General features: G+C 41.4%; 1 protein-coding gene and 1 pseudogene across 1 annotated transcript in view; one reads left to right on the top strand and one right to left on the bottom strand.

The window, feature by feature from the left end:
- Svep1 (sushi, von Willebrand factor type A, EGF and pentraxin domain containing 1) overlaps positions 1-26,268 on the top strand; it is a 182,408-nt gene that overhangs the window by 71,646 nt on the left and 84,494 nt on the right. Inside the window, exons 6-16 of the mRNA XM_031377490.1 lie at positions 2,645-2,824; positions 5,721-5,915; positions 7,914-8,032; positions 12,681-12,810; positions 17,011-17,118; positions 17,760-17,891; positions 19,007-19,201; positions 20,429-20,550; positions 22,785-22,893; positions 24,388-24,552; positions 25,125-25,358. Of these exons, the coding sequence (XP_031233350.1) occupies positions 2,645-2,824; positions 5,721-5,915; positions 7,914-8,032; positions 12,681-12,810; positions 17,011-17,118; positions 17,760-17,891; positions 19,007-19,201; positions 20,429-20,550; positions 22,785-22,893; positions 24,388-24,552; positions 25,125-25,358 (1,689 nt within the window). The remainder of the gene's footprint in view (positions 1-2,644; positions 2,825-5,720; positions 5,916-7,913; positions 8,033-12,680; positions 12,811-17,010; positions 17,119-17,759; positions 17,892-19,006; positions 19,202-20,428; positions 20,551-22,784; positions 22,894-24,387; positions 24,553-25,124; positions 25,359-26,268) is intronic.
- On the bottom strand, positions 4,762-5,105 carry LOC116096067 (annotated as a pseudogene).

The following is a 26,268-nucleotide window of genomic DNA, read 5'->3' as shown; positions in this document are numbered from 1 at the left end:
GTCAGAACTCCTCAGAATCAAGCTGACTCTGTGATCCTGTGGTTCTGGGATCCTGGGATCCTGGGCTTTTTAGAGCACCTGGGAGTGTGGTTTTCTCTGTGTGTTGTGGGACTGGCTGGAGAGCTTGTGCCCAAGGTCTGCTCAGAACACTAACCCAGACAGACCGGAAGGAACCGGAAACACTGGGCTGGCCAAGTTCCTACGTGCCTGGTCCCGCTGGTCCCAGTTACTCCCAGTGTTGGGACAGATGTTGGTTCCTGCTCACCTCTGATCCTGGGTGTGTCAGAGCACCTGGGAGTGGAGCTTCCTCTGGGTGTTGTGGGACTGGCTGTGGAGCTTGCACCCAAGGTCTACTCTCTCCTTAATTCTTGAGTTTCCTCTATGGAGTAATAAACCTGAAACTTATATTGAATTCACTTAATATTTGCGCTCTGCCAACTGATGTGATTTGGATGAGTTCCCACGAAATAAATTCTGCCAGTAACCAGCAAATATATGTATGCTCTCAAACATTTTTTGTGAGATTTCACTCCTATTCTTTTGAAGAAAGAGCCGGGCGTGGTGGTGCACGCCTTTAATCCCAGCATTTGGGAGGCAGAGGCAGGCAGATTTCTGAGTTCGAGGCCAGCCTGGTCTACAGAGTAAGCTCCAGGACAGCCAGGTCTATACAGAGAAACCCTGTCTCGAAAAAAAAAAACAAAACAAAAAAACAAAAAATAAATCAAAATAAACAAATGCACATTCTTGCTATTAAAAAAACGTGCAAAAAGATATTGTAGGTATTGAAGGGGGCGTCTATGGGAGGAGCGGTGGTACAAAAGGGGAACAAAAATGTGATTCAACTCTATTTAATTAAAATATGTTTTTAAATGTTAAAAAATTCAGATAAATTGAAATCATGTAACTTTTCTCATCATAATGCAATAAAAGTTTAAAAAAATACAAAAATAAAAAAAAAAAGAAAATGTCTGGAGATAATCTCTTCAGACCAACTTCTGGGTAAAGAAAGTTGCTACTTGCTCTCTGCTTTGTGTGCAGTACAGAAGGAGAGGATTGGAAATGGCTTCACTGAAGTCTTTCATTAAGACTCTAAGTGTGGGGCCTCCAGACTGTAAATTAATTTTTTGACCATGTTAAAAACACGTTTGATTCTTCTGCTATGTTTTGTTAAGCACTGGTACAATTATGTTATCTATTGTGTTATCATACCTAATTAGTGAATTAGTCAATCTACTCAATTCTCAGGCAGAAAGATACTCTGTTTTCTAGTGTTGTCTACTAATTATGCAGTAAATCAAGCCTTTGAAGAGTTAAAAAAAAAAAAAAACTTGCTTGTGCACAGAAGTACAGGGAGAGTTTCCTGACATTCTTGGTTTGGAGACCCTTGGGGACTGCTCTTCGGTCTTCTGCCTGGTTTGAAGACCCTTGGGGACTCACTGCTCTTCGGTCTTCTGCCTGGCAGTGCTTTCGAGTGGTGTCTGCAGTCCAGCGGAACTGAGCTCTTCTGTAGAGTCTTTTTGTTTGTCCTTTGTTCAGTATCTTTCCCTAATGAACTGATGAAGGAAACAAATAGGTGCTGCATAGAAAGAATTCACTTGTGCGTAGTTCCTGGTATCAAAGATCCAAATATCGATACCTTGAGACTCAAGGGTTTTCTCTCATCTAAAAGGAAGATGGCACAGATAACCCAAAGCTGGTGGGAAAATCCCATTGTCATCATAGACTAAGGTTTCTTTAGTGCTTCTACACCATCATCTTAGTGCATGTACTAAGTGCAGTCCTACAGTACTGGTAAATACGAAGCAGGACGCTGGTATAGCCTCTCACATGCATTTATTTATTTGGTGGGGAGGGAGGAAAAAGAGAAGACAGACTAGCATCCCATCAGTTGGGAAATTCTCACTTAGATTCAGCTGTATCTCGTTGGCTCTTGTTAACTACAGTGAAGTTGGGGAACAGTGACTGGCACATTATGATGCTGGGTTATGCTGGGAAGAATTGGCTGCTGTGTAGACAATCCACACGCTCTGCAACTGCAGCTGGAAACAAGCTATAGTATTACATTAATGCAGATTGGCAGTAAGAATGAGATTTTGCAGGGAGTGTGTGAGAAGAAATGAGAGAGACAACTGAGAGGATTAGAGTGACTATCAGAAAGAAGAATACTAGAATTTAAGATGGCAGAAACTAGGCAGTTTTGTCCAAGCTGAGACTATTGAAAAGCCCAGCGTGTATCTCCATGGTCTGAGAACTGAGTTCATCTTCAGCTTGAAACTTCTTTCCTAGAAAAAGAAAAGCACTTTCTTTTGTTGGAACATAACCTGGAAAGTCGCAGCAAAGGCCCAACTGAGGGCTGCAGGTACTTCTGTCTGGGAGCCATCCCTGGTCTATAGCTGTCCTCATCTGTTCAGAGTTAGATGACTCACATCATTTAAATTCCCCACCATTGCACTGGAAGTTGCATATCATAGTAAAGAAAGTGTAGGTTGGTAAGAACCACACGATTTTAAAAATGAGGGTGTGTTACGTATCTCTTGACACTTAACAGAAAATTGTCTTGTTTATAACACAAAGCCATTATTAAAGTACCAGTTTCCACTTCTGTCTGTATTTAGTAAGATGTAATTGCTGACATTCTCTACAGTGAGAACGTGCCCCCATCTCCGACAGCCCAAACATGGCCACATCAGCTGCTCCACCGTGGAAATGTCCTACAACACCCTGTGTTTGGTTACCTGCAATGAAGGATACAGATTAGAAGGAAACTCTAAGCTTACCTGTCAAGGAAATGCACAGTGGGATGGTGCAGAACCCCGGTGTGTGGGTAAGTGGCCAGAAGGTGTGAGGTCTGAGAAGTTCATTTGTCCATGAGTCTGCAAAGACCCGGAGCTGAACACATACTCTTGATACATGTGGATAGACATGCACACACATGGTGCTGTATATGAATATGTGTGGATAAGCATGTACATATACATACATGTGGTGCTGTAGATGCATTTGCAAATACACTTGATACATGCAGATAAACGTACATAAGCGTGCACGCAGTGCTGTAGATGCATTGAGAAATACACTCTAGCCACTCTAAGCCTGGAAGCCCTTTTTCCCCTTTCTCCACACAGGACACTGCAAAACCTCAAATGCCCTCACTGTAGCCGCTCTTTGAGGCATAACTCAGCACAATGTGCCCATTCGAAAGCCCCAACTCCGCCACACTCTACACAGAGAGAGTACTTTCTTTCTCCATTGTTAAGAAGACTCCAACCTTGAATTCAGTTTTCTAACTCACTGAACTTTACAGCTCCAACGGGCAAGGCATACATGCAAGCAAGCAGGCATACACACATGCACGCACACACACAGAGGACAGCTTGAATGGATTTTCTATCAAAGCAAATGCTTTACAATCACTTTATTCATTGAATATGGTTTCTCCTCACCTTTTTGAAAGGACATAACTGTGAACCAGCAAAATGTAAAGTCTTTTTAGGGAAAAAAAAATCAAAATCCTGACTGTTTAACTCCAAAGTAAAGAAAAGTTGCATGCGAAATTGACAATGACATAATTGTTGAAATAAGAGAACATGAATTGTAAGTGGGGATGAGATGCAGTAGAACCATAATGGGGAAAATATTTTAAATGAAATAATAAAATAGAATTTAAAATGTAAGAAAAATACAAGACAGTAGAATGAGCTTAAGAAGTTAGACCAAAGCCGGGCACAGAGGAGAGGGAAGGAGGTCTAAAGTGGGGTGCTGTGTGAGCCTGTGCATGGGAATAGACAACTGCTCACGTGGCCTGTGGTTTCTAGGGAAATGTAAACCCTGAAGTGATTAAAAAAGAAATCAGAAGTGCAAACAAACACTACTCGTAAAAATTGGGGAAATACTATCATAGTATTAATCATCTCTCCAAAACTATCTGAAGTATCAATGAGGAGAGACTTGGGTTTTTTTTTTTTTCCCTGAAAACAAGTTTTATTTAAATAAGGATTTAAATACAGGACATAACATATTAAAAGTGGAGGGGAAAAGAAAACCAAAAGACCAGTTTATTCCTTCACACGGCACCGGGCAGTGGCTCGTACTCACTGACCTGAAGCCTCTACAGCTAGCCACACGACCAGTGGCACCAGCTTGGCTTTGTTCCTTGTCGTAAATTTAACTGATGACAGGCTGGCCTCACCCTTCATGTTTCAACATCCCCTGGCTAGATCTGCTTAAAAAGAATGCCCTGGTGGCGAGCTAGATGTCCACGACTTCTCTGGAAAGGTGGCCCTTTCTGAGCTCTCCCTGCTCAGACACCAGGGCTTTCCTTTTACTGCCAGAGACTCCCTCTAGTGACACAGCTGGGGCAGTGTTGCCCATTCTGGCTTCAACTGGGCTGTTCAAGTGGTGACACTCTTCCCAGGGCAGAGGACTCTAGAGGGAATACCAAGCAACCTCTGGTCAGGCATATTCTCCTGTGATCTCTGGGTTCTTGGCTTGGCTGAAACCTTGTTACTGCTTTGTTTCAGGGTGGACACTGCCAGGGTTTACTGCTTAACCTGTTTAAACGAGGGACTTCAAGACTACATACACAGCATGGCTCTTTTCAGTTTATTGCATGAAAGAATTACACTAGTCAAAGTTAAAAGCAGACCCCAAATGATTGCATTATATAAGCTGTGAGGTTTTTAAACTCGTGACACGGGACAGAAGGGAACTTCTACTCATTGCAAGGAAATCCTCACTTAAGCTTCAGAGAGCCGCAAGCGTTTAAAACCCATGAACCTTCAGCTGATCGTCCTCAGCCAGTTCAGTCTCTGTCAAGAACTGGCATATGTTCTTGCACTGGTCACCCTGTTGCTGAATTACTTCTCCATATTCTGGATGCTCAAATTACAGTACCATTGCAGGCAATTTTCTTCTTAAACGCCTTCACTAGTTTCTTTTTATCGTAATCATCAGCGATCCCTTGGACAGTTGTAAGGGTCTTCCTGCCGTCTGTCTGTTGAATTCTTATATGGATATAATCCTCAGTGGCAGCAGCAAGCAGGTCATCACCCTTACTTGCATCAGCAAAGAGGTCGAAAGAGTGGAGGTTCTGGATAGCGGACATACGATAGGATTCCTTTTCCTCCTCGGTGGAAAGAGTCTGCGTAAGCTGGCTACGGGAGAAGGCGGGCGGGGAGGGGGGTTGTCAGAGGAGGACAGAGCGTTAGGAAGAGAGGGGGCTCAAGGGAGAGGCAGCTGAGTCCTCAGCGGTGGCTCAGTGACTGGGGCCAAAGAGAAACTTTCAAACTAGAAAAAAGTTAAACTTGTTTAGAGTGTGCATGAGCGAGCGTACACACACACACACACACACACACACACACACACTCACGCTTGTGCTGCTGTTCACATCTTCAATCCTACTGCTCAGGAGGTTGGAGGCAGGAGGATAAGAAGTTCAGAGTCATTCTTGGCTGCATGGCAATTTGAGACCAGCCTGGGCTACATGAGGCCCTGTTTCATAGAGAAAACAAAACACAGACAAACTCAAGAAGAAATAACCAAAGACATAGTTTCACATTTGAATAATATGTTGTACATATAGTATACCACTCAATCATTTAAGAGGTGAGTTATGCCAATCTTGGGTAGCATGGTTACATTTGGGTGCAAGGTAAAGAGAATCTGTGTCATTTCTAATTTGGGGGAACCCGAGTAACATGGCTGTCATTTCTCTGAAACAGAACGCCATTGTGCCACCTTCCAGAAACCCAGGGGTGTCATCCTTTCTCCACCCAGCTGTGGCAAGCAGCCAGCCAAACCTGGGATGACCTGTCAGCTAAGCTGCCGCCAGGGATACATTTTATCTGGGGTCAGAGAAGTGAGATGTGCCACATCTGGGAAGTGGAGTGCCAAAGTTCAGACAGCTGTGTGCAAAGGTAGGTGCCTGCATGAGGCAGGAAAAAAAACCCGAATTCCTGGATCAGGGCATATGCGCTGGGTAAGGCTGCCCCTCTGTGGGTCATGCTGCAAACCCTTGGTTAAATGGGAGCTAAAAGCCATGTATGAACTACAAAAGGTTCTGGTTAAAACAAGTGAATTTATAACAATCCAGGTGGGAGAGAATGACCAAAGAAATTGAAAACTGAAGATGGTACTACGGCTAGAATCTGCTGAGAGCTCCCATCGGGAGATGGAGGCTTTTAAAGAACGCATGACACATACAAGGCAGATGAGCCTGAAGGGGCTTCAAGGAATAAAAGCCGTGAGTGCTTTGAAGCCTGTCACAGAATCACTTACCCCACAGCAAGAGCAAACCGTGGTGAAGATAATATTAAAAACAAGAAAGAGTTCTAAGAAATAAAAATAGTGTCTAAATAGTCCTAAGGAATAAGTGCATGCGTGTGTGTGTGTGTGTGTGTGTGTGTGTGTGTGTGTCTGTGTGTGTGTGTGTGTTTCAGAAGATGAGGGAAAATATAAACATAAGAACTGGAGTGGATATTGTTGAAATATCACTGATTTGGAGTATCAAACTGAGGATCCCTTTGGTATAAACAAGTAATAAATAAGAAACTTGAGTATCTCAGCTAATCAACCCAAAGAGGTTGAAGATGAGAGATGTGACTCAAGGAACCTGGCACATATATAATGTGCAGACCCGGAAGCCGAGGGGAACGGGGGTGGGGTGGGCTAGGGAGGTGGGGGGAGAACTTTCTTTCCTTTCTTCCTGTTATAGAAAAGTTTCCCCCAAGATATCTGGATCTTTAGCTCCCCCAAAGCCCCTGAACGCTGGGCTCACAGGCTTTTTCTTCTCTGAGGGAAATTTCTAAGTTGTAGAGTCAATGAAGAAAACTTAAGTTTCTAGAGAAAAAGCAACTGTACCAACCCACACGAGTTGGATTCACATCTCAACCATGCCTCAGGAGATGGGGAGAACACAAATAAAAAAAACCTCAAATCCAGCTAAATCATTAGTTAACAATAATGAAAACTGAAATAGCTTTTTAAAAAGATTAGCAGCTGTGCATCTTCCTAGGGGAAACTATAATTGAATACCATTTCTAGAGAAGCAATGAGATGAGACACAAAATAGGCAATTCAGATACAACCATCTGGGAAATTTAGTAGACCTCATTTAACATCATTTAGGAGTAAGAGATGTATTCTAACCCATAACAAGAACTTGACTTTACTGTGTGGCTCTGCACAATGTTTGCAAGCTTAACTTGGCGTTTGTAGTGTATAAAGCTTTTCCACTGAAGCAAGCATCATTAGTTTTAATTTGCTGTTTGTTTGATAGTACATTCTGGGACTGCTAATTAATTCTGATTGATAGTCCATTTTCTAGGGTAGTTTCTGCCCCAGTCAGCCTTCATTTTATTCCATTTATTCCTGTTTCATTAAAACACAAAACATTGACCAAGTCCCTACTGTCTGCCAAACACTAAATAAAACAATGGGGTGAGAAATATGCTTTTTCTTCAACTAAATGGGGGAGAAATGTCTGTTTCACAATGGCGTGCTGCGTTTCGTGGTTGGGAAGTAGAGAGACTATGGAGACCCTGAGAGTGAGCATGCCAAGTGTTTTGGGAGAGCCAGGAGCAGCTTTTGAGCTTAGGATGAAAAGACCTACAGCTGCTTTGAGGTATGGGGGAAGAAACCATTAAGGCGGGCAAAGAAAAGAATCCGGGCAAAGGCCCAAGTACAGGGTGGACTGTGGAGCTTCATGGGCTATGCAGCAGGGCCAGTCCAGGAAGGGACTCCTGACTCACACAAGGTAAACCACACAAAATAGCCATGTGGTCCTAATTAAATGGTAATCAGCACATTAAACATCATAAAGTACTAATATAACCAGATTTTTATCATCTTTTAAAAATAACTTAAATGTACATGTCAGGGTACTTCATTGAGGTGTGGTTTCTTTTCTGGGTCAGACGTGGAGGCTCCACAAATCAGCTGTCCAAATGACATCGAGGCAAAGACCGGGGAACAGCAGGACTCTGCTAACATCACCTGGCAAGTCCCAATGGCTAAAGACAACTCTGGTGAGAAGGTAAGGCTGGCGTGAACATCCCCATCCTTCGAGAATAGATTCTACTATACCCTAACAATGAGGTGGAAGTTATACTCTACCCTAATGACGTGCCGTACTGTTTCACAAGTTTACTCATAAATGCTTAGTGCCTCATCTGAGTGACCAACCAGCATTGAATTTTTTAAATAGAAATATCAGGTAAGAATCTGACAGAAGTGTCTGGTTTCATGAGTTTGTTGTATTTCTTTTCACTAAGATCTCATCACTGATGAATTTTCACACCTTAGATAGTTCTGAAAAAAAAAAAAAGCTAAGAAAAGAAAGACATGGAACCAACCTTGATTCCTAATCACGAAGATATCTTTTAAATGATAAACAGGAAAGGATTGCATTTTGACCAAATCTGAACGATGGGTTATCAGTATTTCTTACTTAGTTTTCCTAAATCCAGCCTTACTCAGTATTTTAACATTGTGTGTACTCTCCTGGCTACAGATGGCCAACCATCAGCTGGTAGGGAAAAGGTTCATTTAGGAATTAGGAATGTAGTTTCCTGTTACAATTACACTGTATTCAGATGTATGAAGATATCGTTAAGCAGCATTTTGCTTTCACAGCCAAGTATAAATATGTGTGAGCTCTTCCAGGCATGACATACTGGGGGTGGGAAACAAAACAAAAACAGTTGTTCTGATAATTGTGTTGAATAGATTTATATTCAAAGTAGCTTTTAAAATTCTGACCTCCGGGACTAAATGTAAGGAAGGAGGTGTTCTCAAGTGTGCTATGACCACTTTCTATTCAACTCACAAACGTGTGTATCCTCATCAATGTGGAGCATTAGGAAGCCCAGAGAAGGATGCATTTTAGGAGCTGATGAGACATTGCAGTAAGTGTAGCATCTTTGTATTCACAGATGCAGGAACCATTAGCCATGTCCATTAGTCTCTGAGATAAGACAGCCCAGCAGCCTCAGTAGGAAGCAGGAAGCAGGCATGTCTTCATCTCCCTTACCTGCTCTTAGGCAGGGTCTCAAAGCCCCCACCAATAAACTTTGTCTTTTATTCCCTGTCAGATAGTTCAACTTCTGTAACAAAAGCTAGCTGGAAGAATGTGAGCATTACTTGGATAGCACATACCTGAGTATGTGTAGTCATTTTAGAAAAACTCTATAAATAGGAAGAATGGATCCAGGGAAGCAGGACACTCCACAAAAGCAATGCCTATCCTGGCTCATAGAATCCCGTGCTGTACATAGGCACAGAAGACCAAATACATGCCTAGGAATCTGTGGCTCACTGGCTCAATGCCTTGATGTCTTAGTTAGGGTTTCCATTGCTCTGAAGAGACCTCATGACCAAGGCAACTCTCATAAAGGACAACATTTAAATAGGGCTGGCTTACAGGTTCAAGGTTCAGTCCATTACCATCAAGGCAGGAGCGTGGCAGCTTCCAGGCAGGCATGTGACAGGAGGAGCTAAGAGTTCTGCATCTGGTTCTGAAGGCCAACAGGGAAGACTGGCATCTCAGGCAGCTAGGAGGAAGCTCTCTCAAAGCCTACCCCCACAGCAACATATTTCCTTCAACAAGGCGGCACTTACTCCAACCAGGCCACATTTCCTAAGAGTGCCACGCCCTGAACCAAGCATACTGAAACTACCACACTCCATTCCCCGGGTCAAGCATATTCAAACCACATACTTGTATTCGAGAAGTCGGACATTGCATCAAAGAAAAGTCTCCTTCCACTAAAGGAGGCTCAATGGTAGTAAAATGGCACTGTGAACATGTGATCTCAACATTGTCATCATACAGACTGGGTCTGGTGACCCCAGAGTGAGGTCACTACATTTAGCCCATCTGGATGAATCAGGATAATCTTTTCACTGTATAATTAATTCAGTGACATCTCCTACATGCCTTTTGCCATATAAAGTAACATTCATAAGTTCCAGAGAAGACATGGATGTCTTTTAGGCTACCACAAAGGAGAAGAATGCAAATTTGCCTAAAAGAAAGGAAATAGAAATGGAAGGGCCCATTTGTGAACAGAGAGATTGGATATATAAGGAAAAGCTATTGTGTGTGGCTCATGGTCAGACTCAAAGCACAGTTGGGGAGGTCTGCCAGAGAGAGAGATTCTGGAAGTTTGAAGGAAAAAAGAAGGAGAAGGCAGAACAGAGAAACAGAGCAGGTTTATTGGACAGTGTTGAGAGCTGGTTTGAGATTGGTGATCATTCATTAAAGCAAGATTGATCTCCCTAGTTATGTTAATATCTTCAGACCCAGGAGGATATTTTTGGAACAGGCATAATGAAGCAGGGTGAGGCAGTTTTCTGCAATATAGAATGGTAAGAAAGGAAGCAAGGCAAGGCAGTTTCAGAACTTACTGTAACAACGCCCAAAAAAGCACAAACTCAAGGCAAGTAAAGGAAGGGAGGGACAGGCGAGGCTTCGGAGACCATTTCTAGACCATTGCCTTTGCTCTGATCATCCCGTAGGGCAATTCAAAAGGGAGGGTTACTGGTGGGAAGGTGGGATGCTAAATTATAGGTACAATGTGATTAAAAAAACTAGAATTCTATGACTCAACTTGAACGAACTCAACTGGGAAAAATACCAATAGAAAATAACTGGCTTTTCCCAATTTTAGGATTAGTTACTTTGAGATATAAAAACAACTTCTTTCTCTAATCAAAACCCACTTGCAAGGATTAAAAAGAAGAATCTTGCTATCTAAATAAAATTTGAATCTAATATGCACTTCAAAGCTCTATCCTGCTAGATAGCCCAAAGCTGGCCCAAAGGATTGGAAATCAGCACTGTGGATGCTCTCTTATTTACTCTGTACCCACGCCCAACTCCTTCTTAGGCTTCCCTAGAGTCAGAGTTGGTAATGTCAGTTGAATCGTGACCACCCCAACAGTGTGTTTGTCCTCCAGCACAAGTGAATATTCTATTCTAAAGCAAAAGAATTCTAGAGATGTTGTTAAAGAATAGATTCTGAGGTAGGAAGACTATCATTTGTTATTTAACTGAGCCGTGTTCAAAACCCACAGCCCTTAGGAGAGGCACACCAGCCCTAGCTCTGGCTGGAGAGTTCTGATGGAAAAGGAGCTAGAGATGTATAGTGAGAAGGGCTCTGTGAGAAGGAATTGCTGGCTGGAAGAGGGATCCATTCTGGAAACTCCTATGCTATGGCCTTTATAGAACCAGATTCACTTCCGCTGACACCAACTAGGTTTAACCAGTTCCCCTCACACACCCACTGAGGGTCTGGGTATTGGGGGAGCCACTAGAGCATGGGCAACTCACCAGGGACTGTAGCACTGAAAATGATGATTTCCTGTCTCCCAGCAGCCCTCACCTGCCGTTCATTCCCGAGGAGAAGCCTTGTCTATAATCCCCTCCCAGACCTAGAACTGAATGCTAAGCTTCTGAGTCTCTTAATTATTGTTTTTAAAAAAGATACCATCAAATACATCATCAAATACATACAAATGCTTATCAAATCACGTCATAAAGGGCTCTCCAAGCTTACTTGAAATACTTTTAAAATCCAACAGAAAATAAATATATTTTACTATGTAATATTTTTACTCATGTGTCATTTAACTTCTTATTTTAAGATTTTTAAATGTTTTATTTATATGAGTTCTCTGTAGCTGTCTTCAGAAAAAGGCATTGGATCCCATTACAGATGGTTGTGAACCATCATGTGGTTGCTGAGAATTGAACTCAGGACCTCTGGAAGAGGAGTTAGTGCTCTTAACCACTGAGCCATCTATCCAGCCCATCATTTAACTCTTAATGAAACAAACTTAAAAAAAAAACTTTAGACAGGTTATGATGCTTATTATATAACATGTTAATATAGTTTTTATTGCATCACCATTTTCAAGCTAATGGGGAAAAAAGAATATATTGTAATATTATGGAAACACAAGAAAAGTAGTCTTTGCTGAAAACTGAGAAACTTGGGCTGGGATGTAGAACAGCATCAGAGGGCTTTGCCTAGCATGCTTGAGACCCAGTTTTTGAGCCACAGACCACACAAATATCCCAAAATAAAAGACATGATTAAAACTTGGGCCTGCACCAACTTCCACTTTGCACAGTTGAAGATATTTACTATAGAGTTGAGAACTCTGACATCATAGTTCCACACAATGTGAATGCAGACTGTTATCATGCTTTAGGGAAGGACATTTTTATTACCCATCAATAAAATATTAGCAGTCTGAGGTTATCTATGCATGAAGAGATATTGTAAGGAAATAGTAAAAATATGTTTTCAATTGTGTATTAAAATGTTTGTAAGAGTGGAATTTGAAACAAGACTAAAAGTTCTTCAACATATTTTATGAAAGAAATTATATTTGTGTGCAAAACATGATAGAAGCATTTAAAAGTCATTCTATGCTCTGAAGATCATGCAAGAGTATGAAAGTGTTCTACTATAGTATGCTTAAAAATCTAAGAAACATTATATATGCCACCTCTACAGACTGTGAAAGAGCAGTCTCAAAAGTACACCACAAGGATTTGCTTCGTCCCTTCTCTTCCCTTTATGAAATGCTGTATCATCTTATTCATTTAGTGATCATATATAAATCAGGAGATAAATGTACTACTGGAACTATTAAGTATTATTTGTCTCTATAAGGTGTCAGTCCATGTCCATCCAGCCTTTACCCCACCTTACCTTTTCCCAATTGGAGAAGTGGCCATCACTTACACAGCGACCGACTCATCCGGTAACCAAGCCAGCTGCACTTTCTACGTTAAGGTCATTGGTAAGTCTCCAAATGACGCAGGTGGTTTACAAAGACAATCCTTGGTATTAGTCAGTGTCTGCTGCCAGGTTCTTCCTCCTGGCATTGAAACCCTCAGAGTCCTCTCTCTCACCGGAGCCTCCCGTATCCTTAACTGTCATCATGTCTATTTCTTCCCAGACGTGCTCTTTGGAAAGTTCCAGATGGCTGCTCCCTCTTTCTGTTTACCTGTCATTTATTCTCAAAGTCATTCAAGCCTAGACTCTGCTCCTTCTGCTCTCATGGTTGTAATAATGTCAAGGCCACCAACAATCTGCTGTGACTCTCCACTGCCATTCCTACTGTCACCTCCTAGACCTATGACTGAATGTTGACCATCTGAGTCTCTTAATTGTTTATTTAACGCACCATAGCTTAATGTACATACAACTGCTTATCAAATCAGTTCATAAAGAGCTCTCCAAGCCATTGCCAATGTTTAAAATTTAAACATTTTTAAAAAATCAAATGGAAAACAAATAGATTTTACTATGTAAGCACTTTCACTCATGTGTAATTTAACTTTTTAACCTAACACAAATATCACACTTGAAAAACAAAATACTTTACACCTGTCGAAACTCATGTTTATTATATAACATGCTGTTATGCAGCATATTTTTCTGAAAGGAATTATACTTCATATAGAACATGAGGGAGCCATTTAAAAGTTATCCTAACTTTTAAAGATCAACTGTGCTCTCGGCATACATTTTTTTGTTCTTCTCTTACACGGTCTTTCTTCTGGGCTTATTTTCCTAGCCACCTCTTTCTTACCTACATTTTCTTCTCCCCTGGCTTCTCTGCCACCAGTCTGTGTTGGGCACTAACCTCTGCCCCACTTATCTCACCTCTTCGTCTTTTCTTCTTTCCTAGACCTTTGTTTCTTCATTAATTCTCAAAAATTGATGAGCACCCAAGCTTCCAGCTTTAGACCTCCACTCTTGATCGGTGGTTTTCCTGCGTGGCTTTGTTGACTGACAACCCACATCTGTCTGTCTCCAGCTTGGATCTCTTTTGTGAAATCCAAACCTAAAGTATTAAATCTCATCTAGGATGTGGCATGGCACATCCATGCCTGCAATCCCAGCTCTTGGGGGGCTAAGACATAAGGATTGTATAGCCTGGGCTACATAGTGAGTTCCAGGCCAGCCCAAGCTACAGGAGGAGCTTTGTCTAAAAGGGACAAAGGAGGGAAAACAAAAGGCTTTCCCACACGGATGTGCCACAGCTACCTCAGACCCAACTAATGGATTTCTAGCCCAGAAAATGATGCTGTCAACCGCAGAGCTACAGAGCAGAAACAAGGAAGTCATCTTTGATTCTTCCTCTTCCATCACTGAATCCAATAAGTTATCAAGTTCCATATACTTCACCTACTTAGTTTCTCGGTCTCCCCGTCATCACAACCACTAGACTGTGAACAGCTACTTCTCTGTGCCTCCACTAGTTCATCCAAAATAGGATGAAAATATTGTGGAGTTTTTAATTAAGATATATAAATCACTTAAATCAAAGCCTGATACACATTATCTTTGTAAAAGCTAGATAATAACATTCAAATTTTGTTATATAATACATATATATATACATGCATATAAACATGTGTGTGTGTGTGAGTGTGTGTGTGTTTAGTGAGTGTTTTAGCTATATAGATTTATATGTGCCATGTATCCCAGGAGATTATGAAAGGGCACCGTATCTCCTAGAATTTAAGTTAAAGACAATTGCAAACTACCATGTGGGTGCTGGGAAAAAACCCAGGACCTCTGTAAGAGCAGCAAGTGTTCTTAACTGCTAACCCATCTCTCCAGCCCCTGCAATTCACTTTGGTTATTATGGATCTATTTTTATTGCATTTAAATTGAATACATCCAATTCATTTTATTCTATGAAATTTACACAGCTGCTTAAAGTAAAGAATGTATCTCACACTGGCCTGGTGTTTAAGTCTAAAATTATAAGTTTAGATTAAAAGTAAACAAACACAGGACCCAAGTAAAATCTAATCGTCCTAACTCTTTCTCTAGTATTTAGCTTTCTAACTGTTTTTTTCCAGGTTGAGTTAAATGCAGGCTTCCCCAGCATGAAAAAAAGACCTCTTTATTGGGCTTTATGACTTCAAACAGGAAAATGTGGCCTAAGAGTTTGCCAAGGGGGTTGGGGGGAGTTTGCCAAGTATGAGTCTTTCATAAGGAGGGCTGATACGGTGAAGAAGAAAATATGTACTTGGGTGTCTAGCTAGACATTAGCTGAATTTCCAAACTCTTAAAGAGAAAGGAGAGAAGGACATGAGAGACAGATAGTGGGGAGATAGACACAGAAAATATCCCAACATCTGTACATTACTTCTTGTCTTCATGGTACAGATGGATCAGAGAACTGCAAGGCAAAAAGGGCTTGACATTCAGGACTGCTGCCTGACTGCAACAAACTGCAGTTGATTAAGTCCCTGTACCCACAATTCAGTTTTCAAAGGTTCGGCTAAAACCAGATAAGCTTAGATGATGTTGGAATACTGATTGGTAATTATGTCGGGGGTAAATGATAACTGCTGGCGTGATTAACCATGAGTTGACTTGATTCAGTCTTCTCAAAGAGACCTGGCAGAAGCATTTCTCCTTTCCTTGCTTTATTTAAGCTCCTTGTTTTGGGCACCTGCGGGGGGCCAGGAACTTTGCTAGTCAGTGGGGACTTAAATGTGACCAGAAGGGACTCCATTTTACTGAGTTAACAATTATGGATAGCACTAAGCCCAAGTTATTATATTCATGAAATGTCGAGTGAGTGAAAAAGTCAAAGCAGAAATATGTGCATTCTCAGGGGTACAGCTCATTTGGTTTCAGGATGTGTTTTCATAAACAGACCCAAATGCCTTGGCTTTGGTACAGTGACTACAAGTTATTAAGTTAATGACTTCAAGCAAGTCCGTAAGTTTGTCTGGTTTATGTCCTCACATAAAAAAAAATTAAAATAGTAATTTGTACTTTATCCTTTAGACTTCAAAGGTGTATAATTAAGAACACTTTGAATATGTAAAATCTATAATGCGATTGAAATCCCTTCCTGTGTAATTTCTTTACTGTCCTTTACTGACAGATAGACAGACAGACAGACAGACAGACAGACAGACAGACAGACAGATAGATAGATAGATAGATAGATAGATATAGATATATCAGTATATATATTTATATAATACACATGTATATATTATATAACATAATATATATCAGAATATATTTTTCATGACATTCAACCAGTACATTAAAACATGGCTTTCCCATCCCATCTCAAAACCAACTACTCCAGGCACACTTTTGTTGTGATAAAATGCCCTGATCTATTTGGAGTACAATTCCAAGTTACAGTTGATCACAGAGGAGAAGTTGAGGCAGGAACTCAAAGCAGCTAGTCACATCACATCTACAGTCCAGAGCTCAGAGCAACAAATGCACCCATGCTGCATGAGGCTTGGTTATGCTCAGCTAGCTTTCTTAACTATGACGCAGTTCAGGACCCCTCTATAGGGAATGACACCTTCTACCGTTATGCTGAGTCTCCCCACCTCGATGAGCAATCAACACAGTCCCCCAAAGGCTTGTCCACAGATCAACATGATCCTTCAATCAAGACTCCTTTCTCAGATGATTCTAGGTTGTGTCAAGGTGACCGATAAAACTCACCAGCCTGCCACCCTTCAATCTGAATTCTAATAATGCTCAATAAATTCATCAAAGTTGATGTTTACAACCTATGACCCAATCCAGGCGTGACTACTCATCCTCAATAACCAGAGAGTCAGATAAATACTGCAAAACTTAAAAACTAGATTTATTTATTGTGGCCACATTGGGAAGAGAGATGAAGAGGTTGGGGGCAAATCCCCAAGTCTGTCTTCAACATTCTGAAGTGAGGTTAAAGTTTAAGTACAGACCAAGGATATGACCATCTCAACAGTTCACCTCAATACATGGCCCCACCCACCACTGACCCATCATTGTCTGGGCTTCAGTCTCTTCCTATAAGGTGGTCTAACAAATTCTTTCTGGGATACAAGTTCCACCCTGGCTGGTGCCTTCTCCTTATCCAGCATGAGATTACCCAGGATCATTTGGGGTCCCTTGTTTCAATAATCTGAGAGTCAGACTGGGAGTGAAAGTATCTCCTGATGTTCTGCAGATATGGAACCGCCTGTCATAGACTGGTGCCGATCTCCACCTCCAATTCAGGTCGTAGAGAAGGAGCACCCTGCCAGTTGGGATGAGCCTCAGTTCTCAGACAACTCTGGTAAGGACGAACAGATGAAGAGAAATAAATAAGGGCTAAGAAGAATGAAAACTGGCACCAAGTGGTGTGTTTTAATGGGAGTGTAATTTAACACTGGCATCTTGCTCAGCTGTTGGGACTTTAATACTCACTGGGCATTTATCAAACTGTTGCTAGGTTTTTAACTTGTAGGTTTTGACGAGTTTACTAAATTGAGCCTACTAAATGATACTTTGAAAATATTAGAGTTTCTACTGGCATCCCAGTCCAATTCTGTGTATTTGCACTCATTCCTAAATATTAGCTGAATGGATTACAAAATGTCATAAGAAGGTGGGGGGAAACCATAGCAAATGTAACTGAAGTTCATTGTAAAACACTCCCTAAAACAAAGGGAAATTGTACCAATTTCTTAAAATACCAATGTCCCAACAGACTGGGTCAAAGAAAGACAGTTTGTCAAGCAAAGTTCCCTAGTTGAATAGGATTTTCGAGTCTATTATCTCTGTGGTATGGCCTAAATCTTCTGGTCTCTAGTAGACAAATCACGCTGAGGAGATTGCTCAGCCAATTTGCATAAATAGAAAATGGAGGCACATCAGATGGAAGGTTAATGATCTAATTGCAGAGTGATGGACTCACATCCTTTCTTCCCTCCATAGGGGCTGAATTGGTCATTACCAGCAGTCACACACAAGGCGACCTATTTCCTCATGGGGAAACGGTGGTGTGGTATACAGCCACTGACCCCTCAGGCAACAACAGAACCTGTGACATCCACATTGTCATAAAAGGTACTCTCTTCACCAGACTCTTCCCCAGTCTAGCTAACATTTGATATGTGTGATCACTATAGCCCTTTATTTTGTGGGGGAAGATAGTAAGTGATGAATTTTCAAGCTGAAGTGCTAGCAGATTGTAAATCTCCCATTGTCATCCTTGACCATGTGATATTGTCTATGGGGGGAGGGGCGTTAATTCCTGTGTTCACAAGAGTGCCCCAGAGGAAAAGAGCCGGTTCTAAAGGGATTTACTGAGTTGCCTTAGATGATATTGGCTAGAGATCCCAGCTGTGGCTTTTGCACACGGGTGATATAGAGAAAAGAACCCAGTTGATGCTCATTCCAGGAAGTTGGAAGCCTGGAGGGTGCATCCTTCATCCTCATGATGAAGTCCCAGGCTGGTGATAGAAGGCCTAGAAGCTCCTTGGAGGGATGCTGGGATACTAAAAGCTGAAAGAACCGCAAGTCTTACATCCTGGAGTGAAGGCAACAAGAGATCGTTCAGCACTTTGTCAGGAATAGTGGGCACGTCTGCTGGCTTCTTCTTCCTCTCTTTTATCCCACCCCATCTCCTATCCTACAGGATGGAACCACCCACATTCAGAGCAGGTTCTTCCCCTGTTGATGACTGTCTCCATTTGCCAATCATCTCTGCAAACACCTTCAGTGACTCCCAGAGGGGCAGTGCTTTACTAATCTTGTAGTCATCACTCAACCTGTGAAGCTCCTAGCCAAGATTCACCCTCACATCTGCCTCATATCTGCCCTTTCATGAACTCTTTCCTCTGAGATTGCAAAGTGTTGCTTTAATGACCTTGAAAGGGTCTTTGCTGCATAATATTACCCAGGTTACATTCAAGTGATTATTCCAGAAACAATAGTACAAGGTCAGATCTACTTTTACCTTCCTATAAAATGTGCATAGCTCCTAATTGCCTATTGATGGAACTTTTCAACGTCTTCCCACAAGACGGGGACCAAAAAGTAGTCAGTACTGCTCTCCCGTCCTGGGTGCTCTTGGTAAAATGTCCCAAGGGAATAGACAGGAGTCCTCCATTCAGCTTTAATTCCTGGACTATACTGTTCCTACAATTACAATTGAATAACACAGTGTTATTTTGACACAGGTTCTCCCTGTGAGGTTCCCTTCACCCCTGTAAACGGGGACTTTATCTGTGCCCAGGATAATGCTGGAGTTAACTGTAGCCTGAGCTGCAAGGAGGGCTATGATTTCACAGAAGGGTCCACGGAGAAGTACTACTGTGCTTTTGAAGATGGTATCTGGAGACCACCGTACTCTGCAGAATGGCCAGACTGTGCTAGTAAGCTTCAGTCCTGCACCTTTTAAACTGTACCACCATGTGCTTTTCTGTGCGGCACACAGAAAACGTGCCTTACAATGAGAATGAATGGGAAGGGTGTCATGAATCAAAAATGTGTGTGAAAATATTAGCCCGCAGAGTCTTGTTAGAGATTAGGTTAGTACAGAAAGGCAGAAGTATCTAGATCTGCTCACGGTTTACCAAAAATGTTTGCAGAAGTTTGTGAGCATGGACCTCTTTGCCTGACGCTTCTTAGTGAAAGAACTTACGGAACTTAATATCCAATGTAGGTGACAGAAAACAGTAGATTGTATGGCATCTTTAGATTTGACTTAGATTCGGAGCTGCTGAATCTGTGTAGGTGCGGGATGGAGTGTGTTGGGGAGGCGGGTAGTGGAGGACTCTGGGGATCGAACCCCTAGACTGACTGCATCCTAAACTCTAGCAGCCCATAATGTAAGCTTTCACTACAAGAGCAAGGTTGCCTTTGTGAAAATTAAACTTTCAAGGATTACAACTTCACATAATAGTAAAAAAAATTTAAATGTCTGTTAATTGAAAATATAAACACATAATAAAAAGCTTATATAAATTTAAACAACTTTGATGTAGCCAAGATCAAAGGATCTCTTGTTCACCCCACTGCTACTTTTCTTATAGGACTGGAGGTTACAGAATACTAGATCAAAGCAAGCTCATGTCAGTTGCAGGGCACAGCGCCTCTCAACTGTGGTTTATTGTGGCCAGTGGATGCCTGGAAACTGTCTCTCATGGCCACCTCTCACCATGAAAACAATCTTATAAGTCATGTCAGAATCCAAGGAAAAAATATTCAATTTTAAAAATATTCTTTAAGTTAGCATATAAAATATTAGCCATCACTATGGAATTATCCTGCATGTGTCCCAATCTTGTAGAATCAGTCCTCCTCTAGGATGCAGGCTTTGAATTTCAGTTTTTCATAGAAAGCTAAAGCTCTGGGTTGGGGATACAGCTCAGACAGAGCATTTACCTAGCACAAGAGTAACAAAGAGAAGGAAGTCAGGAGGTAAGGGAGAAAAAGGGGAGGGGGGAGGAAGGAGGAGGGGAGGGGAGGGAGTGGGAGGGGGTGGGGAAGATCAGGGAAAGAAATGGGAATGGGAAAAGAAAGGAAGGAGAGGGAGTAAAAAAAATTAAATTTGTGTTGAAGCTCACCCAACTGAAGCTGTTTTGCCTTAAATTTTCTAGTAAAACGTTTTGCAAACCATGGGTTCAAGTCCTTTGAGATGCTATACAAAACCACTCGCTGTGATGACATGGATCTGTTTAAGAAGTTTTCTACAGCCTTTGAGACTACCCTGGGGAACATGGTATGTCACCAGGAGTCTTTGGCTGCGTGTCGTGTTTTGAAGGATACTACTGAAGCTGTCTTAACTTCTCTGGGTCTCTTGCAACTGAAATTTCCATTCCTTGGTGTGTCTTTTCTTTGTCCAAACTTGTATTTGTAATTAATTATTCAATTTAGACTTTTGAGATACGTTTTAATTCAGTTGACTAACTTTCTGAGTCACAAAGTTTAAAAAGTTTAGGGTCTTTGTGGTTTAAAAATGCTTGCTTTATTGTTTAAAGTCACACACCCACACCAAAAAAAAAAAATACCCAAACTTTTAAGTTATATTATTTTAAGAATTGGTTGAACATGTGAACCTTTTCTCTTTTGTTGCTGTATTTTGGGTTTGAGTTTGGGCTTTGAGAGAGGGTCTCACGTAGCCCACAGTGGCCTCAAACTCACTATGCAGCCAAGGATGGCCTTGAACTGCTGGACCTGCTGTCTCCACCTCGATTACACAGCAGGTTCTCAACCTGTAGGTTGTGAGCCTAAGACCGTCTTCATCTCAGGTATTTCCATCATGATTCATAACAGATGCAAAATTACAGTTATGAAGTAGCAATGAAAATAATTTTGTCATTGGGAGGTCACCACAATGTGAGGAGCTGTATTAAAAGGTCCCAGCATTAGGAAGGCTGAGAACCACTGAATTACAGGCTTGTACCATCACACCCAGTATGTGTTTCAGGGGATTGTATCCTGGGCTTCATGTGTGTGAAGCAAGCTCTCTACCGCTTGAATTATGTACTCCTACAAAAGGATTCTCTATTGTATGCATTTTTGTCTAGGTCTCAAGATAGCGATACAATGACCTCTACTGAATAGGGTGTCTTGAAGGCAGGAGCTATGCTTTTGTCTGACAGAGTGGGTAAACATTTGTTGATTTGCTAATAAACATAATAAAGTGCTGCTTACTAAATGCCAAGTGTTGTCATGAAAATGTTCAGTGTATAAACTGGCATATACTTAATAAGCCCTTGCTTTAAAACATCTTACTTAAGCTAACTTGGTAGAGCCCAATTCCCAATAGGAAAATCAATGTTGCCATTGGCAGAGAACAGAGGAACACCTGTGTTCATCTGGTCACTGTGAGTTACAGGTCTGTAATGTAAAGGGCAGTGACACACTCATAGTATCACCCTAGTGCAAACTAGTGAGCTATTCCTCAAATAACAATTAGAGCTGACATTGGAAACTGTGTGAAATAACTTCCATTCGTGCAAGTGGCCTTCTTTTGTCTAAAACAAACTGAAGTGGGTTAAAGATGGTAAAAATGGATCGGAATGTGACATCGAATGCCTGTTCATTTGATTAGTATTTAGTCAGCATCTGTGTTCTATGGGATAACCTTGGCAAGCCTTATGTACTTGTAGACTTTGCATCCCAATGAATGATATGAGCAGTAAACCAATTACAAGGAAAATAGGCAGTATGCCGGGGGAAAGTACTACAAAATAAGACAGTCCAGAGAGTTGGGAAACTGGTAGTGTCCTGTTGGAAAAGAGGAATGAAGAGATGAGAAGGAGAATCACTCGGCATAGGAAGTGTTGTTCATGATGAAGCTTCTACAAAAGACAATGGGGCGGACACCTTGTGAGATTTCAAGAAGGCAGAGGGGACATGAGGGTCTGGAAATAGAAGGAAGGCTTCAGAGTGGAAGTTCCCCTTCCAGAGCTGCTCGGAAGACCTGGATTTATAATGTTTGCCGACTCGTTTTCTGGAAAATAGTCCAGAACTCTGGAAAGTTGGATTTCATTTAGAGCAAAGATGAAGAGAATATAGAGAAAATACGACCTTAACCATTTTTCTTTTACTGCCTGGGAGTTTCAGAGATCACAGAGGACAGCTAGGGGACTAGAGAGGGGTGCGACATAACATCAGAAAAGGGGATTACGGAATCTATGGTAGTCTCAGGTCAGTGATTGCCCAGGAGTCCTGGGCTTCCTCTGGTAGGTGACATAAATGGAGATAAAAAAAGTATGAGCTTAACACTGGTGGTCTGAGACAGTGAGAGGCTGCAAGGTGAAGGGGAGGAAGGGAAGGAGAGATGAAAGGATGGATACAGGGAAGGGGGGTCTTTTCATAACGTTGTACAGTTCTGCAAGCATAAAGAGCCTTCTCTCATCCCATTGATGGAGATGTGAGGTCCATGGGAACCAAGGGTTCTCCAGAAGTGCACAGGGGTGTGATTTCTGTCTTCATCTTCGTCTGCAGGTCCCATCTTTTTGTAGCGATGCTGCTGACATTGACTGCAGACTGGAGGACCTGACCAAAAAATACTGCATCGAATATAATTATAACTATGACAATGGCTTTGCAATTGGTAATTCTATTATCTAGCAGTGCTGATTCACAAGATGGTTCAACAAAACAAAATTGCTCCACAGGAGTGGTGGAAACAGAAAAAGAAAATTTAGCCTTTATTTGTCAAGTAATTTAGGGTGGCTATGTAATCTAATCCTGTGATAATTCATTATGGGTATCTTAAATTTTGGTATGAAATAAGTCACTTAAAAATATTAATGAAAGCACTTCAGGATAAAAGTCACACTGTAATGGCAAAATTTTAAAAGTGACCTATTACTGAATGTGATCATAACAGTTACAAAGCACTTAAAGAATATTTTTCTATTTTAAAAATATAAAACTCAATGCAGTAGAAACTCCCAGTATTCTATGAGGGCGATGCTAGGGAGGACTCCCAGAAATAATTTTTATGTATCATTCAATCAGCCTTGCAATTAAGCCATTTATTCAAAATAGTCCTTCATGGGAAGTATTCATAGTTCTCACCCAGCTTATAAAACCCAGTTATTAAAAATCTAAATGTCTAGATCTAACCGAAATTTTGAATGTTTTTCCAAGTAGACCAAAATTTTTTATCAAAAATTTTCTAAGTATGGTAAATCAACTTTACGTAATTGCTACAAAGTATTTCTGGGAGACTATGTAAACTGAAATCACAAACATACCGATTCCAGCTTTTTAAATGCATGCAGGACGCCAACAAATCTCTGAAGAAAGTTTATCTAAGTGGACAAACAGGCTCTCAAACACAACTTGTTTAAAGATCATAATTAAGTGTCAGTGTGACCAGAGCAACATCAATATCACGTAATTTGCTGACTTGATTAGTTGAGTTGGTTATTAAAGTAAGCGGGGCATATAAATTGTTCCCCTCTTACTACAGACAAAGCTATGAAGCCAGGCTCATTGTTGCAGTCTAGTAATGAAGGAATTGGAGTTCGGGAAGATGAAAGCAATTTGCCCGACCTTACACAATCATATGTCACACTTTATGAACTGAAACTCTGGCTGTCAATCACAGTGGCACCAGAGGCACTTTAGAAGTCACACATACCCATGTCTTCTCCCGAGATACAAACCTTTATTTCTAGTCTGCCTTTGCCAGCTTCCCTACCTTTAATATGGGAAGCAGATATTCCGAATATTTATTTTTAAAAGTTTGATTGTGTTCATTAAGCTTATAAAGCCATTGGAGGAAGATATAGAAGAGAACTAGGAACCGATTAGAATTCTGCATCCCCTCCCAATTACCCCTAAATTGAGGATAATTACCTATTAACTTTAAAAAATGGCAAATTCTATATACTTTTATAGGTAAAAGGGAAATATATTAGTCTCTAAATTCAGTGCACAGTGCCCCCGAAATGACAACATAAGGCTGAGCCAAACTGCCTATACACCAGGGGCACTGAGTAAATGGCTGGGGGCAGTTTGACTTGTGATGTTAGAACCTAAACACGGAGGAAGAGGCACCTGTCTGACCACTTGCTTCTCTGCCCATTCTCATCAGGACCAGGGGGCTGGGGTGCAGGTAACAGGCTGGATTACTCCTATGATCAGTTCCTGGATGTTGTACAGGAAACACCCACTGCTGAGGGCAAAGGCAGACCATCACGGATTAAAAGAACTGTCCCGTTGTCTGACCCCAAAATTCAGCTAATTTTTAACATCACAGGTAAGAATAAACTTTCTATTTGACAAAGCAATAGGAGGCGAAATTTGGGGCTGGAAAGCTATTTCTGAAATCTGCCATGCTTTATGCTTGTTAGGAGTAACCCTGGAGCTGAGAACTAGAGAGAGCAGCCAGCTAAGCATGGTCATTGCTTTGCTGTTTAGTGTCTCGGAGCTCTTTCCTGGCCCTTGTAGACACAAGCACCTGCTTTGCCTGAATGTTGACAGAATCAACTAAGATGCCCATTTTTCAAAGCAAGGATATAGATTAATAATTCACCCTGTGATGATGAATTCCCTCAACAGGCAATATTAACCCGGCATCTAAGAAACAGATTCAAACAAACCTATTTTTTCTTAATACTGCCCGTGTGCAGCATATCCAGTGAGAACTGGTTGACTTTATTTTAAATTAATTTTTTATGATTTACTTTAATACATGATTTCATTGGGGGTAAAAATTGTTATTATAATTAGTGCCTAACACTCGTTTTATGTGCGTGTGAGTGTGCGGGGTGAGGTAGGGGAGGGGTGTGCGTGAACAATCATGTTTAATTTTGTTGTGTTTTATCTCAGCTAGCGTGCCACTCCCAGAGGAAAGAAATGATACCCTTGAATTGGAGAATCAACAGCGACTCATTAAGACACTGGAAACAATCACAAATCGCCTGAAAAGCACCTTGACTAAAGAGCCCATGTATTCTTTCCAGCTTGCCTCAGAAACAGTGGTGGCTGACAGCAATTCCCTAGAGACTGAAAAGGCTTTTCTCTTCTGCAGACCAGGCTCCGTGCTGAGGGGGCGCATGTGTGGTAAGACTCACCTGGGACCCAGCTCCTCACTGTGCACTGGGTCAAATGAGCTGGGCACAGACAGTTTCCAACCGTGTATACAGAACATTGATATGGACCAGGCATTTTGCATCATTGTGTGCTTGTTACAATACTATATTGTCTCAGGAACCCAAGAATACACCATGGTTGGGGACAAGCCAAGTATTTTGATGTGAAGGAGATAAATCTTATTTTCGTTTCTAGCTCTTCAAGCCTCGTAGAGATGCTGGAGAAAAGCTCAGTGGTTAGAGCACTTGCTGCTCTTGGAGGAGACAGGGCTGGCTTAGTTCCCACATCTGCACTGGGCAGCTCACAACCACTGGGAACTCCAGCTCCAGGGGTTCGGATTCCCTCTTCTGGCCTCCACAGGCACCTGTGTTCATGCACGCACATACACACACACACACACACACACACACACACACACACACACAAATAAAATAAATCTTAAAAACAAAAACAGCTTCATAACGTTTAATCAATTGCGCCCAAAACAGTAACTCACATATTTGACCACTTCTGTCTGTCAGGTGCATACCTCTCCCATTTATTCTCATTCAGCATCTCTATGATGTACTGTTAATGTCAACACCCAGTACAGAAAGTTAAAGCCAGGAAGGTACTGGACATACTCAAAGGCAGAAAGTGGTATGGCAGAAATTCCTAACCACACAGCCAATTATACTGTTTTGATTTTTGTCGATTATGGTAAAATTCACATGAATACATTCTTTTAAATGTACAGCTCAATGGCATTAAGTTCATTCACAGGGTGCAACTGTCACTTGTCTATTTTCAGAACATCTTCAAAGCCTCCTGTATGTACTAGTCAACCCCATTCTTTTTCCTCTTCCCCCTCACTACTTCTCTACACTGTTACAACCTGGAT

This window comes from Mastomys coucha, unplaced genomic scaffold, assembly GCF_008632895.1.
Source record: "Mastomys coucha isolate ucsf_1 unplaced genomic scaffold, UCSF_Mcou_1 pScaffold18, whole genome shotgun sequence".
Lineage (NCBI taxonomy): Eukaryota > Metazoa > Chordata > Mammalia > Rodentia > Muridae > Mastomys > Mastomys coucha.
Note: the sequence above shows the minus strand (reverse complement) of the source record. Positions and strands in the feature narration are given on the sequence as shown.